This window comes from Nilaparvata lugens, chromosome 7 (genome assembly GCF_014356525.2).
Source record: "Nilaparvata lugens isolate BPH chromosome 7, ASM1435652v1, whole genome shotgun sequence".
Lineage (NCBI taxonomy): Eukaryota > Metazoa > Arthropoda > Insecta > Hemiptera > Delphacidae > Nilaparvata > Nilaparvata lugens.
In genome coordinates, this window is record NC_052510.1 from 29,910,546 (window position 1) to 29,926,509 (window position 15,964).

The following is a 15,964-nucleotide window of genomic DNA, read 5'->3' on the forward strand; positions in this document are numbered from 1 at the left end:
AAATCCTTATATTGTAAGGACCTTAAGTTCCAAATTTCAAGTCATTCCGTTAATTGGGAGATGAGATATCGTGTACACAGACGTACACACACTCATACACACACACACCACACACACACACACACACACACACACACACACACACATACAGACCAATACCCAAAAACCACTTTTTTGGACTCAGGGGACCTTGAAACGTATAGAAATTTAGAAATTTGGGTATCTTAATTTTTTTCGGAAAGCAATACTTTCCTTACCTATGGTGATAGGGCAAGGAAAGTAAAATCAGAACTACAATATTATATTGAAAGCACATCCCCTTTTTCATGTCTATATTGACTGGACTGTTATAAAAAAGAAAATTTTAGGTTCTAAAAAAACATATGTGTGATTTGATTTACTATCAATAATTATTTCAACATCGATAATACCTACACCAGATACGGAACTATACCTCAAATGGATATCTTCTATATAATTATATAAAAGCGAAATGGCACTCACTCACTCGCAGAACTAAAAATCTACCGGACCAAAAACGTTCAAATTTGGTAGGTATGTTCAGTTGGCCCTTTAGAGGCGCACTAAGAAATCTTTTGGCGATATTTTAACTCTAAGAGTGGTTTTTGAGGGTTTAAAGTTATTTTAGCATGTGTATTCTTCTTATTCCAATATCTTAAAATTATAATTGAAATATCCATACTATATGTTAATATAGAACTATAATCTAGAGAGAGTACCTCTTCGAAACAGTTTTTCTAATAACTAAATTCAACATTTTGTCAGGTTGGCATTTAGTTGACTTTGTTAGGTTGGCACCAAGTTGAAGATTGAAATGCATTTATCCAGGACCTCCTAAATACCAATTTATCCTATTAGCCAAAATTAGCGTTTTCTCAGCTTTTCACCTTTTGATGGAAATATATTAATAATTGATGGAAATATATTTTAAAAAATTCAGTACACAGGTTTAGCTGAGGTGGAAGAATTTTTTTCGCCAAAGATACACCGATAGAGTAACAGGTGTTTTTCGAGATCAAATTGACATAATACATTCAAATTCGGTACAGAGGTTCCGCTGAGGTCTACATGCAGGCGAGCGAAGCGAGCCCGCTGATCTCATTTTTGGACGATCCAGTCGGGGGTCCAGGGGGTCCAATTTTAGCTATCCATCACAAGTGGAAAACATGTGAATACTTTCGCGAACATTAATACAGTACAGGCCTCTTCTCATTTTATTTAATCTATATTTTCAACAATTCATTGTCATGAATAATAATTTTATGGGAATCGATAAAAAATGGTTAATGCAAATAGAATGAGTTCTGAAAAATTAATGATTGGATAAATTTCAATATTAAAATATTGTTGACCAAGAACTCAGTATCAAGACAATTATTACCTTTTAAAATTATAATCATTTTGTTATTTTTAAACGAATAATTAATTTCACCAACTAACCATAAGTTGTCTGGAATAGATTCTGTAATTTCCTTATCCTATTTATTTTAAATACTACAGCATAATAACTCACAAAAAGTGACACATTTATAAATATTTTCCACTTGCCATCGACTTTTGTTGGTAAGAGCATTGATCATTGTTATATCACGAAAAAGTGGGTAGAGTTGAATAATTCCCCCCAAAAGGTGTCTATGTTTTGGCAACCCAAAAAACTTACTTAGGTGGATAGAACCTTTTTAGTCTCACCAATCTATAATATAATAAAGTAAAGAACTGGCAGTACGGGATAGGAAAATTATGTTTGACGCATAATCAAGTCTGTACTACTGGACTGATTAACTTGAAATTTTGCATATAGATTCTTAATTAACGGAGGATGGTTATATGCCTATTTTAAATTCATCAAATTTTCATTACGTCAAGCTTTCAGTTTGTCAAGTTTTGAAATAGACCCTTGCGGAGCACGGGTTACCTGCTAGTCAATAATAAAGTTTAGATCAAGGTATAAGGGAGTGTTATTTTCATCGATTTGTAACATTCAGAACAGGAATGAACTGTACTCTGCACGACACTCCACAGCGTTTTCGGCTGACTGTACAGTGCGTCAGTCAGTCTATCAGTGACTTGACTTGATGGCTTAAATGGAAAAGGGGCTGGAAAAATTATAATTGAATAAAAATATCATAAATTTACAATTTATTGATGCAAATATAAACACATAAAAGATTGCGTTTTCGCATTGCGGGTACATAAGTCTAATTAAAAACAAAAATTTAAAGCAGATGAAAACAGTTTATCCAATATGTTGCTTATTTCAAATGACCCTGATCAAAACCGGATAAGCAAGGTGGATAATATTAATTTTTCGTGATAGGTTATTATAGCTACTCTAAATACTTGTTACCAAATATCTATATAATAAGAGAGAGTAGGGTTGTGTTTGTTCGTGTGTTCGTTTGTTCGCATCAAAACATGTCAACTTGTGGATTGCATACCGGAAAACGGGAATGATTTAGATCTTCAAATTTTACACATAGATTCTAAAAATATCAATCTCGTGCACCTGGAAGCTCAAATTTCAATTTTCCTTCTAGATTTTTCTGAATTAATGTTCAAATTTCATCAATGGTACATACGATTTCATAAAAAAATCACCAGATCATATGGTCGAAATTAAAAAAGAAACATCTGATCCTATTATTGCTTTCCACCTGATACCACATAACCTCAATAATAATAGTATTGTTTTGATAATTAATGAATATTTTCATTTTCACAAACTCTGTATAATAATATGGTGAATGTGAAACAGCTGCTTCAAAGAAATTATCTCAAAAACATCTGTTTAGAAAAAACATAGTTTTGAAACATTGTTTTCCTGATGCAATGTTCAAGGTGCGTATAGATTTACGCGCAGCGAACATGAGCAATTCACTTTTAATCAGCTGATGCCAAGCTTTTTATATCTGTATCTTACCGTTTCTGTAAAAAACAGATATAATCAGCTGATTAAAAGTGAATTGCTCATGTTCGCGGCGCGTATATCTGTACGCACCTTTAGGCCTACAAGTTGCATGGATTATTAATTTTTGAGCTAGTACAGTCATCAAGGAATGATTAACTTGAAATTTTGCATATAGATTCTTGCTTAACCGAGGATGGTTATAAACCTATTTTAAATTCTTCAAGATTTGATTACATCAAGTTTTTAGTTTGTTAAGTTTTCAATTATTTGTCAAGCTTTCAGTTGTAAGGATGCAGCAGAACATTTCTCTTAAAAGGGAAATTAGAAGATAGGTATTAGATTGGGGATCCTTTTCGAATGATAAAAATCTGGTGTGGTAGACTCACACAACTTTCCTTGCTCATTGAACTGTAAGCCTCATTCTTAAAAACGAGAATAATTTAGGGGAATAACATAATGACGATTGGCGGCAACATATTTGAAAAACTACGATAAGACTACTCTATATGTTTTTATACAGGGTGATTCTTAATTATTATGGTAAAATAATTTAATACGTGATAGTAGAGGTAAAAATAAGAAAAAAAGTTCCTATAAACATATATTCATAAACGCTTCATTAGCGAGCTATACAGTGTGAAAGATTTCGCCCGGAATTCAGTTCCTCTGGTGAGATACAACGATGCTGAATTGTTTGGGGACTAGTTTTTGATAAACGTATGGTGGATTCATATGGAAAAATTGAATAAAACTAGTCTGGTAGCTGTAGTGTGAGTAGTTTTTGAGAAAAAAGTTAAAATATGCAAAAAATTCGAGTAGAAAAACACAGACTTCTACGTTTGAAACCCAATAACTTTCTTTGATGACCAGTAAACAAATCATTTTCCGCAATAAAAATTGTGTAGAATTTAATTCTGAAAAGAATTATGTAAGCTGTGGGAACTAAATTTGAATAAAAGTTAAATAAAATGTATTCTCATGTAGTACATTACACCACAAAAATTTGCTGTTTTATGAGGAGAGAACTAATAACTCATAGGTTGTAGCTGATTGCAAATAAAATTTTATGAAAATTTTTCGGTTTTTTATGAAAAGTTTTATTTTTATATGAAAGTAACATATCTAAATGACATTAAACTTATACCAAAAGATTAAAGATGATGATCAAAGTGACCTCCTTTGTTCTTAATGCTTATGTTCAGACGTCTTCTCATCGATTGTCGGATCCGTTCAAATATTTCATGAGTCTGCTTTATCATTTCTATTCCGTTCAAAATCCTTGATCGGAGTTTTTCAATGGTATCAATCGGAGTATTGTATACTAAGGTTTTCAAGTGTCCCCAAAGATAAAAATCCAAAGGATTTAAGTGTGGTGACCTAGCTGGCCATGGTACTGGCCCAACTCGGCCTATCCATTGATTTGGAAACCTGTGATTCAGGTTTTCACGAACAGCAGCATTGACGTGTGCTGGAGCTCCATCATGCATAAACCAAATGATTTGGCGCAACTGAAGAGGTACATCTTCAAGTAAGATGAATAGCTCCTCTCTCAAGAAGTTTAAGTAGATTATGCCATTAAGCCTGGGAGGAAGCTCGAACAGAAGTAGATGATCTATGATTCCTGCCCAAATGTTTACTGAAAACTGATGTTGTGGACGATTAAGATTCTCAGCTGCCCAAATATGTTGGTTGTGGACGTTAACGATAGCTGTTCTTGTAAAGTGTGCCTCGTCGGTAAATGAAACGATTGTTTAAAAGTTTGGGTTAACAAGTTTTTCTAAAAACCTTCGGCAAATACCAGCACGGGGAATACAGTCTTGTGGCAATAGAGTATGAAATTTCTGGAAGTGGTATGGATGTAATTGTTGCTCTTTTAGTATCCTCCAAATAAAAGATTGATTGACATTAAATTGCACTGACAATTCTCTCGTGCTCTTCTCTAGATGTTCATAAATTTCATTAAGAACTTGTTCCTTAAACTCAACAGTCCAAGTGGATCGGGGTCTGCCTGCATGAATGTGTTCTTTGGACATCAAAGAACCTGTTTCAGACAGATGTTGATGAATAGTGGCAAAAAACCTTGAACTTGGACATACTCGGTTAGGAAAGTTCTCTTGATACAAACGTCTTGCTTCAGTACTATTACTGTGTCCCATCCCATACATTAAATGCATGTCAGCTAATTCGGAGTATGAATAATGTCTAAAATTACCTGCCATTTTTCAAAAAGTTAACACTTAACACAAAAAAGCAAAGTGAAATGGTTACAAATAACTGGTTAATAGATTAAACAAAGAACACAGCGCGGTTACAGTAGGCCTAACTTACAGTTTGTTGTTTTGTTCAACAGTGAGCTAAAATATTTCTGAAAATAATTTTCAGCTGATAATTTCTTTTAAATGTTTTCCTATTTAGAACAAAATAAATCAGCTGTTTTGGAACAGCTGTTATTTAAATCCATGTTTTATTTGCAATCAGCTACAACCCATGATTTATTCGTTCTCTCCTCATAAAACAGCAAATTTTTGTGGTGTAATGTACTACATAAGAATACATTTTATTCAAATTTAGTTTACACAGCTTACATAATTCTTTTCAGAATTAAATTCTCTACAATTTTTATTGCGAAAAATGATTTGTTTACTGGTCATTAAAGAAAGTTATTGGGCATCAAACGTAGAAGTCTGTGTTTTTCTACTTAGATTTTTTGCATATTTGAACTTTTTTCTCAAAAACTACTCACACTACAGCTTCCAGACTAGTTTTATTCAATTTTTCAGATATTTTTCCATATGAATCCACCATACGTTTTTCAAAAACTAGTCCCCAAACAATTCAGCATCGGTGTATTTTACCAGAGGAACTGAATTCCGGGCGAAATCTTCACTCTGTATAGCTCGCTAATGAAACGTTTATGGATATATGTTTATAGGAACTTTTTCTCTTATTTTTACACCTCTACTATCACGTATTAAATTATTTTACCATGATTATTAAGAATCATCCTGTATAATTGTTTTCAGAGTATTTTTCCTTTGAGTCGATTTGTTAAAAGTCGACAAAACAGCTGTTCTACAAATGAAATATTTGGACTATGTGTTCTTTTTATAAACTGCTCTACCTACCTACCTCATGCACGAGAAGGAGGTACAAAGTCTATTTCTCAAGGATGGGGCGGACCCCCCATCAGTTTCCCAGGAAAAATACTCATGCCAGTTGATAGAGCCGATAAATAACTATACAGGGTATGAATTTGAAAAAAAAAATCGGTCGTCATTTTTGAGAAAATCGTGAAAAACATGGTTTTTTAGTCATTATCTGCCATTTTTCTCAAGAATATTAGGTAGCTCCTGCAATTTTCCCAGAGATGAGACTCATGTCAGTTGATAGGGCTTATTCATGGCATAAATTTGAAGAAAATCGTTGGAGCCGTTTTCGAGAAAACCGTGAAAAACATGGTTATTTAGTCACTATCCGCCATTCTCAATAATATTACGGAGCTCCTGCAATTTTCCCAGAAATAAGACTCATGTCAGTTGATATGGCTTATAAATAGCTATCCATGGTATAAATTTGAAGAAAATCGTTGAAGCCGTTTTACAGAAAACCGTGAAAACATGGTTTTTTAGTAATTATCCACCGTTTTTCACAAGAATATTACGGAGCTCCTGCAATTTTCCCAGGAATGAGACTCATGTCAGTTGATAGGGCTTATAAATAGCTATCCATGGTATAAATTTGAAGAAAATCGTTGAAGCCGTTTTCGAGAAAAATGTGAAAAATATGTTTTTTTAGTAATTATCCGCCATTTTTTCCGCCATCTTAAATGAATTTCTTATTGTCAGATCCTCATGGTATAAGGACCTTAAGTTTAAAATTTCAAGTCAATCGGTTAATTAGAAATAGAGTTATCGTGTTCACAGACACACACACACACACACAGACCAACACCCAAAAATCATGTTTTTGGACTCAGAAGACCTTGAAACGTATAGAAATTTAGAAATTGTGGTACCTTAATTTTTTTGGAAAGCAATACTTTCCTTACCTATGGTAATAGAGCAAGGAAAGTAAAAACAGGTTTTCCGTCGCACCCAAATATTTTTTCCGCCATTTCGAATCCAACTTCTTTTTTTAATAATTGAAAGGTGGTCATATGATACATGATTCCGATACAGGATTTCCAGAGAAAAGGTATGGTAAAAACCGCACATCGATATCTCAAACCTTTCAAAATTTATTCTCATTCATTTCCTTTATTATAGTATAGAAAATGATAGATAGATGGATATATCATCCAATTATCTATCATCTTCGATACTATAATAAAGGTGAGAACTGGCTTGAACATGTATACACGTGTAGAGGATAGGAAAATTATGTTTGACGCATCATCACGTCTGAACTACTGAACTGATTTACTTGAAATGCTGCTTATAAATTCTTAATCAACCGAGGATTCTTATAGGCCTATTTTCATTAATTCTTCTATATTTCATTACGTCAAGTTTTAAAATAGACCCTTTGCGAAGCACGGGTTACCTGCTAGTATTATAATATCCTAAAGTCTGTTCAATTGAATTCTCAAATTGGTTTTAATTTATTTAGTACTTGATTCACAAGAGAGTATGATAAGAGAATCCAAATCAAATAATATTCTAATCATGTTTAGAAAAAAAGCAGAGATTGGAACATTATTACATCTTGAAATTATTTCAGATATCATTGACACTACGAAAACTGATAATTTAAAGCCGAAATTAGTAAAATAAATTAACAGAACAGATATTTTTCATTATTAAAATTGAAAAAGATTCACCACTTGACAGCATTTTATTGTTTGAATTCGCTGAGCGGTTCGCTGCACGTCGCGCTGCGCAGCGAATTGCACGGTTCACTGCGCTGTTCGAGGATCGGTTCGGCATGAGTGGACATAGCTTAATGATGAATATCGAAAGAAAACCTACTCGTTCCTATAGAACCTATCGATACACGATATTTATAAAACGCCACATCGATACACCAACCTGCACCATCCATCACTTAGGGTACAAACATACTGAAGGCGGAGCGGAGCGTGGTCAGAGAGTTCATGGTACACACAGGAAGCGTCTGAGCGTCAAGCATCAAGGGCCTAGAAAATGGCGTTGCCCAAGTTTGCACATTACTTTGTGAGAATAATTACTTAAATTATTGGATATTAGACTCAGTGTGTTCAACACGGGGAAAAATATGAACCAAATTTCCCCCACAACATTTACTTGATGGTGAGAGAATGATGAATTAAAAAAAAAACTGGTGTGGCGCACTCACACAACTTTCCTTCCCGTTATGAAAATTTATCACCTGACGCTAGTGTTCAAGCGCATCTCAAGTCTACTATTCAAAGATCCAAGCCAGCTGGTGACAGGACAATAACGCTGGACACACACGAATCTGATATCTCTTCATAGTGATAGTGAATGATTCAATGGAATCAACAGTTGCCAACAGTTCGCAATTGAAATAATAACATTTTCTCGAATTTCGAGCTTATTTTAAAATTTAGGTGAAAATGTTACTGAACATTAATTAATGAGAGAGTTGATAGAGCTTATTAATGCCTATTTTAGGTATAAATTTGATCAAAATCGTTGGAGCCGTTTTCGAGAAAATCGCGAAAAACCCTGTTTTGACAACATTTTTGCCATTTTATTCGCCATGGTAATAAGGAAAGGGAAGTAAAAATTATAGAAATATGAACGAAATGGATTAGAATAGCCTTACTTTTGATTTCAAAGTGCAATGAATTAGTTTTCTCTTTTGAATAATCGAATAACACACATTACAGGGGAATTTGGGCAAACATTAAATATATACCTTACTTTTGATTTCAAAGTGCAATAAATTAGTTTTCTCTTTTGAATAATCGAATAACACACATTACAGGGGAATTTGGGCAAACATTAAATATATATTAGTGTACTAGATGGTGGGAAAACGTAGTAGAATAAGCGCATTAATAAGTACAAGAGTAGACCACTAGTATGTACATTAATAGGGCACTCGCACTTAGACGCTTTGACGCTCCGCTCGTAGACGCTCCAAGAAACAAACCAGCTTGTTCCAAAGATTGACGCCACGCTCTGCTCCGCTCTGCGAGTAGACGCTTGCAGTGTGTTGCAGCTCATTACTTAACATGATATTGTTCACGACGCTCCACAACGCCACGCCATGCTCCGCTTTCAGTGTGTTTGTACCCTAAATACACCACTCATCCACTGGCTAAATTTCAACTCTGTCCTTAATTAACAATTAGCTGGTTGACGGAAGTTTCAAAAAATTCCCGTACTATTTCCGTACATTTCCCGCCCAAATGAAATTCACGTACAATTCCCGGATTTCCCGGTTTTCCCGCCGCGTGGACACCCTGATAGTGCTGGTGCAACCAAATGGCTTCTCCAGCAAATAAAATGGGATCATTTCGATCACCCATCACCCAAATTTGACTTGGTCACTAGTAACTTATACCTTCCCCTCAAACTGAAGACATGATTTTGAGGGCAGAACTTCTAAACTAAAGAGGAGCTCCAAAATAACGTCAACGTCATATATGTGAGTGTTATTCTTATATAATGATTATTATACTGAATTATGATTATCATACTGTAACATTAATGATCAAAATGTTACAACTTAATCACGAAATTGAGTCTGTAACCTATTTTTTCTCCAAGCAAGATCTATATTTATTTGTAAAATAATAACAAGTGGTTAATGGAAGGATGATTATGAGATATGTTATACACATACAATGTTGATGGATTCCGAACTAACTGTAAGGTTTTTGATGCTCTTACATTTATTGTACAGTATAATAAGAGCCGGTTTCGTCACAATTGATATTTTGTAACAAGTTAGCTTGTACCGGAATTCAATAGAGAAAGAAACATTTTGGAAATGATAAGAAGAGGTTTTTTAATTAGAATTACCTTAGTCAATACTCTGGTGAATAGGTTGATGGCGTTGAGTATGACAGAGAAGTCGTCCATGGGCTCGAGCATGTCGAGGGGGGGCTGCATAGCCCAGGGGGGGACTCCCAGTCGATCGGCAGTTATCACGTCATTCAGATCCAGCGAATGTTGATCAAGAACTGTTATGCACTCGCAATAGATTTCTACCAATCTAGAAAATTTATCAACAATATGATTCATTGCAAGATACATATTTTTCCAACAGCTCGACTCATTTATTGTGTTGAATTCCAAATATAAATCCTATTGGATAGTTTTAATTCAATGAGTTAAGTTCCAAATAGAAATGCTTTTAGATATTTCTAATCAAAAAAGTAATAGTTATGTTAATGGTAAAGTGATGGTTAGACCAATAGCTCTTATAAGCGTGTGTTTATTCACCAACTTGATGAGTGGTAAAGCTCAAGTCGCCGCCATCCTTAGATACAATGAAAGGTATTGGAGCCTTTATGATCGTTATTTCTATATGTGTCAGGTTGAGGGAGAAAGAGGTATAAGAAAAGGGAAGATGAGGATGGGTTACTCATACCTGTTAATGTCTCACGAATACACTACACGCACTAATTGATTAAAATTATTAATACCAGATGCACACCAACGCGAAAGTTTTGTTGCGATGCGAATTCAATTCGCAGAACTTGCCGTGCGGAAATTTAATACCATTGTGGTGTATGTGCTGGCGCAAACCAATGCGTTGCGAAATATTCCCTTGCGAATAATTCGCACCTTTTGCTACAAGCAGCATTTGCAGCGCTTTTTCGTTTTGCGAATTTTGTGTCGAGTTCTGGAACTACACTAGTTTCGTCTGCCTTGTAAACAACATAAGTCAACTCGAATATTCCCGCGCTCCACATTGCGATTATTTCGCTTCCCAGTGTGCGTGTCCCAATATTTCGCAACGAATTTGTACGCATCGATTAAGGTGCATACCTTAATGACGTTGTGGACTGTATAATGAAGAAATGCAATGCGCAGAGTTGTTCACTCTTGTTCATTTATGAAAGCCAGAAAGCTAACTGACTCTATCAAAAAACCTAACTCTATCAACAAGACATAGCCATCAGCATGAACATAGAACTAGAAATAGGAATAACCTAATTACCCCATACATCAGACTGCAAAAAACATTCAAAAGCTATATGTATCAACAATACTTATTATTCAATAAATTACCGACAAGAATAAAAAATTTACCACAAAAAAAGTTCATATCTACAGTAGCACAATGGCTCAAAAAACAGGCTTTTTATACAATTGACGAATACCTAAGTCATAATGTGAGCATCTGACTGTTTTATATTATATTTGTATATGTATATATGTATACATATGTGTACATGTTTAATGTTATGTATATATGTGTTAGCTGTACGATATATTGTTAGTATATGCAATGCTATGTTTTATCTCCACATGACGTTTGTTTATAACATTTGTAATGTTCGATGACAAGAATAAAGATTATTGATTATTGATTATATTATTGACTCTCCACCCGGATATAGCCTCTCCTACTCGGGGCTCTCTCCTACAGGTAGGGATATCTAGCTTGCCATGCACGTTGAATGGTGAAACAAAACTGATAATATAAAATGAATATAGTGCACCTCTACTTGCGCATTCGATTGAAATATGAAATTGGTAATAAAATTTGAAAGTGAAGTATTTGACCTATTTTAGTATTGAAATTATTTTTGAAAGTTGATCACAAGACAGACAAATTGTGTGGGTGGGCGTTAGGAAGGGCATAAAAGGGGAGGCATCAATCAAAGTTGTGACGAAAGAGCAGAAAAAATATTCGCAATTTCATAATTGGCATAAATGAAGAATATTAAGATGACTATGGGATTGAAAGGATAACAAATATTCTATGTATGATAAAATAAACCTACTTGATTTGTGCACTCTGAGCCTTTTTTATGGTGGTTTGATCAAGTGGCTTGTTCTCCAGAGGCAACGGCAACGGCTTTCTTGGATGTGGAAGGTAGAACTGCGATATAAGTGTGTTCGGGTGTAGAAGCAGATTCACTACAACACCAACACACTCATATACACTCGTCTGAAACAAAACACGTAAACGATTAATGAACCGGTTACACAACTATGATAGGTTGAGATAATATACTCAGGCTAAACAAGTATCATGTTACAATTCTGATTGGAAACTAACCATTTTTTCTGGAGTTCAGAGTCCCAAAACGATTTCAAGGAACTGTGGAATAAAAGAACTAATGGGAAAAAGAAATGAAAAGAATATGATGAAAAGAAATAATATTGTGCTTAACAATTTAAAATTGTATAAAAAATGTCAGTGAACTTCAAAAATATTATATTTGTTTGTCTTCTCAAGGTGCATACAGACTTACGCTCCGCTATCGAACGTTACACGAGCAAATCGCAAGATGATTGCAGGTGGAGCAAGAGCTTGGCAAGCTCTCAAGGTGCATACAGACTTACGCTCTGCTCCGCAATCGAACGTCACTCGAGCAAATCGCAAGATGATTGCAGGTGGAGCAAGAGCTTGGCAAGCTCTCAAAGTGCGTACAGATATACGCGCCTTCAACACGCTCCTCACTCGCTCCGATCATGAACGTTACGCGGGATGTTACGCAAGAGTTCGATAAAGGTTCGAAATATGTTTGAAGGATGATCGCTCCGCTCTTTTCTTATTGTTGACTTCACTACAACCTAACCTCACAAATGTGAAACGTTCAATCCAGCTGATCGGATGACAAAACTAGATAAAATATTCTGACCAGGGGATTGCTGGGTAGCCTAATAATAAATTATGTGTATATAATAAATATTATGATTATTGTATTTATTTTAATGTTTTATTATAAAAGTTAATTTCTGTCAATGTTTCAAAAAGTGAAGGACTTGGTTGGGAGTTCGGCTTCTTTCTTTTAAATGATATAGGTGGGTACAGACTTTCGCTCTGCTCCGCAATCGAACGTCACTCGAGCAGATCGATTGATGATCGACCTGGGAGCAAGAGTGGAACGCGAGAATAGCTAACATCTCCCGTAACGTTCATGATCGGAGCGTGCGTGGAGCGGTAGCGGAGCGAGTATGGAGCGTGCGCGGCGCGTGTTGGAGGCGCGTATATCTGTACGCACCTTAATATGCCGGTACCTATTATAATAAATGCATTTATAACTTTATATTATTTAATTTAATAATTAATTATTAATTTTGATAATTTTATTTGCCAGCACAGAGATCGTAACTATTAACAAACATTACAAATGAAAACGTCGACCACGCATGCGCAACTATTGGTTAGTTCGACGTTCGACCTAGGAGCTAGCCAAGCTCGACCTCTGTTACACGCTCTTCTCGCGTTCCACTCTTGCTCCACCTTCGATCATCAATCGTTCTGCTCGAGGGACGTTCAATTGCGGAGCAGAGCGAAATTCTGTACGCACCTTTAGGGCTAACTAACTAATAGTTGCGCATGTGTGATTAACGTTTTTGTTGAACCAGTTACGATCTCTGTGTTAGCATATAAAATTATCAAAATTAATAATAAATGTTTAAATTATCAAAATTTAATGATACAAAATAATAAAAACATTTTTAATAATAGGTACCAGCATATTAGAATTTAGAAGCCGAACTCTCAACCAAGCCTTTCACCTTTCAAAACATTGACAGACATAGCCTTTTTGTAATAAAACATCAAAATAAATGCAATAAACATAATAATTTATCATTAATTTATTATATAAACATAATTAATAAACCAAATGTATTATTAGGTTATCTACCAATCCCCTGGTCAGAATATTTTATTCAGTTTTGTCACCCGATCAGCTGGATTGAACGTTTCACATTTGTGAGGTTAGGTTGTAGTGAAGTCAACAATAGGACAAGCATGCGATCATCCTTCAAACGTATTGTGAACCTCTAGCAATCACTTGTGTAACATCTCGTGACACGTTCAGCGTGTTTGGAGCGCGTATATCTGTACTCGCCTTCATATTTATAATTGAAGGAGCGTTAGACCTGATAAACATGCTCGATACACATGTGGTCATACATTGTTGTGTCACCACAGCGGAAGGCTTTGAGGGAAATTTTTTGAGGTTAGGTTTTTGTATCTCCGATTTTTTGTTGTTCATTTTCTTTGCTGATCTATTTGAGGTTAAATTATTTTTCTACGGTAGATCATGCATGTTTAACATGCACATACACACATGTTCATCATCAGCGAGAGGCGTCTAACATAAAATAAACAAACAATAACAATAAATAAACCACCGGAAAATTACAAATTATATTGATAGAAAAATAATTTATCCTAAAATGGAGCAGCAAAGGAATAATAAGCATAAAAAATTGGAGAAACAAAAACATAACATAAAAAAAATTGCTCTAAGCGTTTCGCTGTGATTATAGCAATGATGAAACAATGTATGACAACAGGCTGGCCACTAACATGCATGATACACAGTCGTCTTCCTGGCTCTAGAGTCATCTTCAAGGTAGGCTATCTTCGTTTGTATGTTATGTTTGACGATAACTTTTGATTTCATCCATCAATTAACTTCAAATTTTCAACACATATTATTTGAACCATTATACAGATTGAGTTCCTCGGCCAACAAAATTGATTCACTCCTTTGTCTTTGTTTTAGGAAATAACAGAATGGCATTGAAAGTGCATAAAAAGAACATCATTACTAATCGCAAATGATCTGTCAGCTGAATTGCCTGCAATTAATAACTCAATACAGCTTTTCTTGACTTTCCAATGCTTTCAATAGAACAGCTGACAGAATATCACAGCATTGAGCGAGTTCTCAAGCCGGGGGCTTACTGGTAAAATAAAATAGTTATTTATGTGCTATGAGCGTAGAACGCGACTTTATCGCTCGAGTCAAAACAGTTACCACGTGATGCATACCGGAGCGTGGTAATTTTGACAAGAGCCATAAAGAAGCTTTCCGCTCGAATTACATCCAATTTTTTTTCTACAACTACTGTATTGGATTCCAATACAATAAACAGTTTTTTTATCATTTATCCAATTATTTTGATAAATCAATGTAATAATAATAAAATGATACAATTTAATTATTCTAGCTAATCATAATAATTTATTTTATAATGATTTATTATTAGAATACTAGTAGGTGCTTCGCAAGGGTATATTTTAAAACTTTACACACTGAAAATTTGACGTGAAAAAATATTGGAAAATTAAAAATAGGCCTATAACCATCCTCGATAAAGAATCTTTATGCGAAATTTCAAGTCAATCAGTCCATTAGTTCAGACGTGATAATTAACTTGCAATTTAAAAATTTAAGCAATTTAAAAATGTGTCAAACATAATTTTCCCCCTACGTGTATAAGCCAGTTCTTTCCATTATTATAGTATAGATGGATGATTTATCAGTATATTTGAATGACAATAACTTTTGAGCGGTTTGAGAAATCGATGTGCGGTTTTCATCATTCATTTCCTCTTGAAATTCTGTATCGAAATCATGTATCATATGACTTACCTCCCAATTTAAAAAAAATGAAGTTGAATTTGAAATAGCGGTTCCAAGATGGCGGACCAGAATTTTGATGCGACAGGAAATCAGTTATTTTTATTCAAATAGGATCCCCAATCATACCTATCATCTAATCGCCCTTTTAAAAGAAATGTCCAGCTGTTTCTATACAAAAACTGGAAGCATGACAAATTGAAAACTTGACGTAATGAAATTTTTAAGAATTGAAAATAGGCCTCTAACTATCCTCGGTTAATTAAGAATCTATAATGCAATATTTCAAGTTAGTCAGTTGAGTAGTTGAGACGTGATAATGCGTCAAACATAATTTTCCTATTCCGTACGTGTATAAGCCAGTAAGTTCTTTCATTTATTGTAGTACCTATAGATAACTGAAGGAGACATAATACTTGAAAAACTATAAGTATCATATTGATTTTTCAATACATCAATTTTAGAATCGATTAGATCCTCCTCAATTTGAATCAGGCAGCCTTTTTTGCTTCCCCAATTCC

At 34.7% G+C, this 15,964-nt stretch overlaps 1 protein-coding gene across 2 annotated transcripts in view; it reads right to left on the bottom strand.

The window, feature by feature from the left end:
- The window catches only part of LOC120352359, a 49,649-nt gene that overhangs the window by 15,049 nt on the left and 18,636 nt on the right, over positions 1–15,964 (bottom strand). For both annotated transcript variants that reach the window (XR_005571796.1, XM_039432485.1), the window contains exons 7-8: positions 11,835–12,001; positions 9,901–10,093 (exon numbers count right to left, since the gene is read on the bottom strand). Coding sequence is in view for 1 of the 2 variants with exons in the window: in XM_039432485.1 (XP_039288419.1) it covers positions 9,901–10,093; positions 11,835–12,001 (360 nt within the window). In the remaining variant the exon portion in view is untranslated. The remainder of the gene's footprint in view (positions 1–9,900; positions 10,094–11,834; positions 12,002–15,964) is intronic.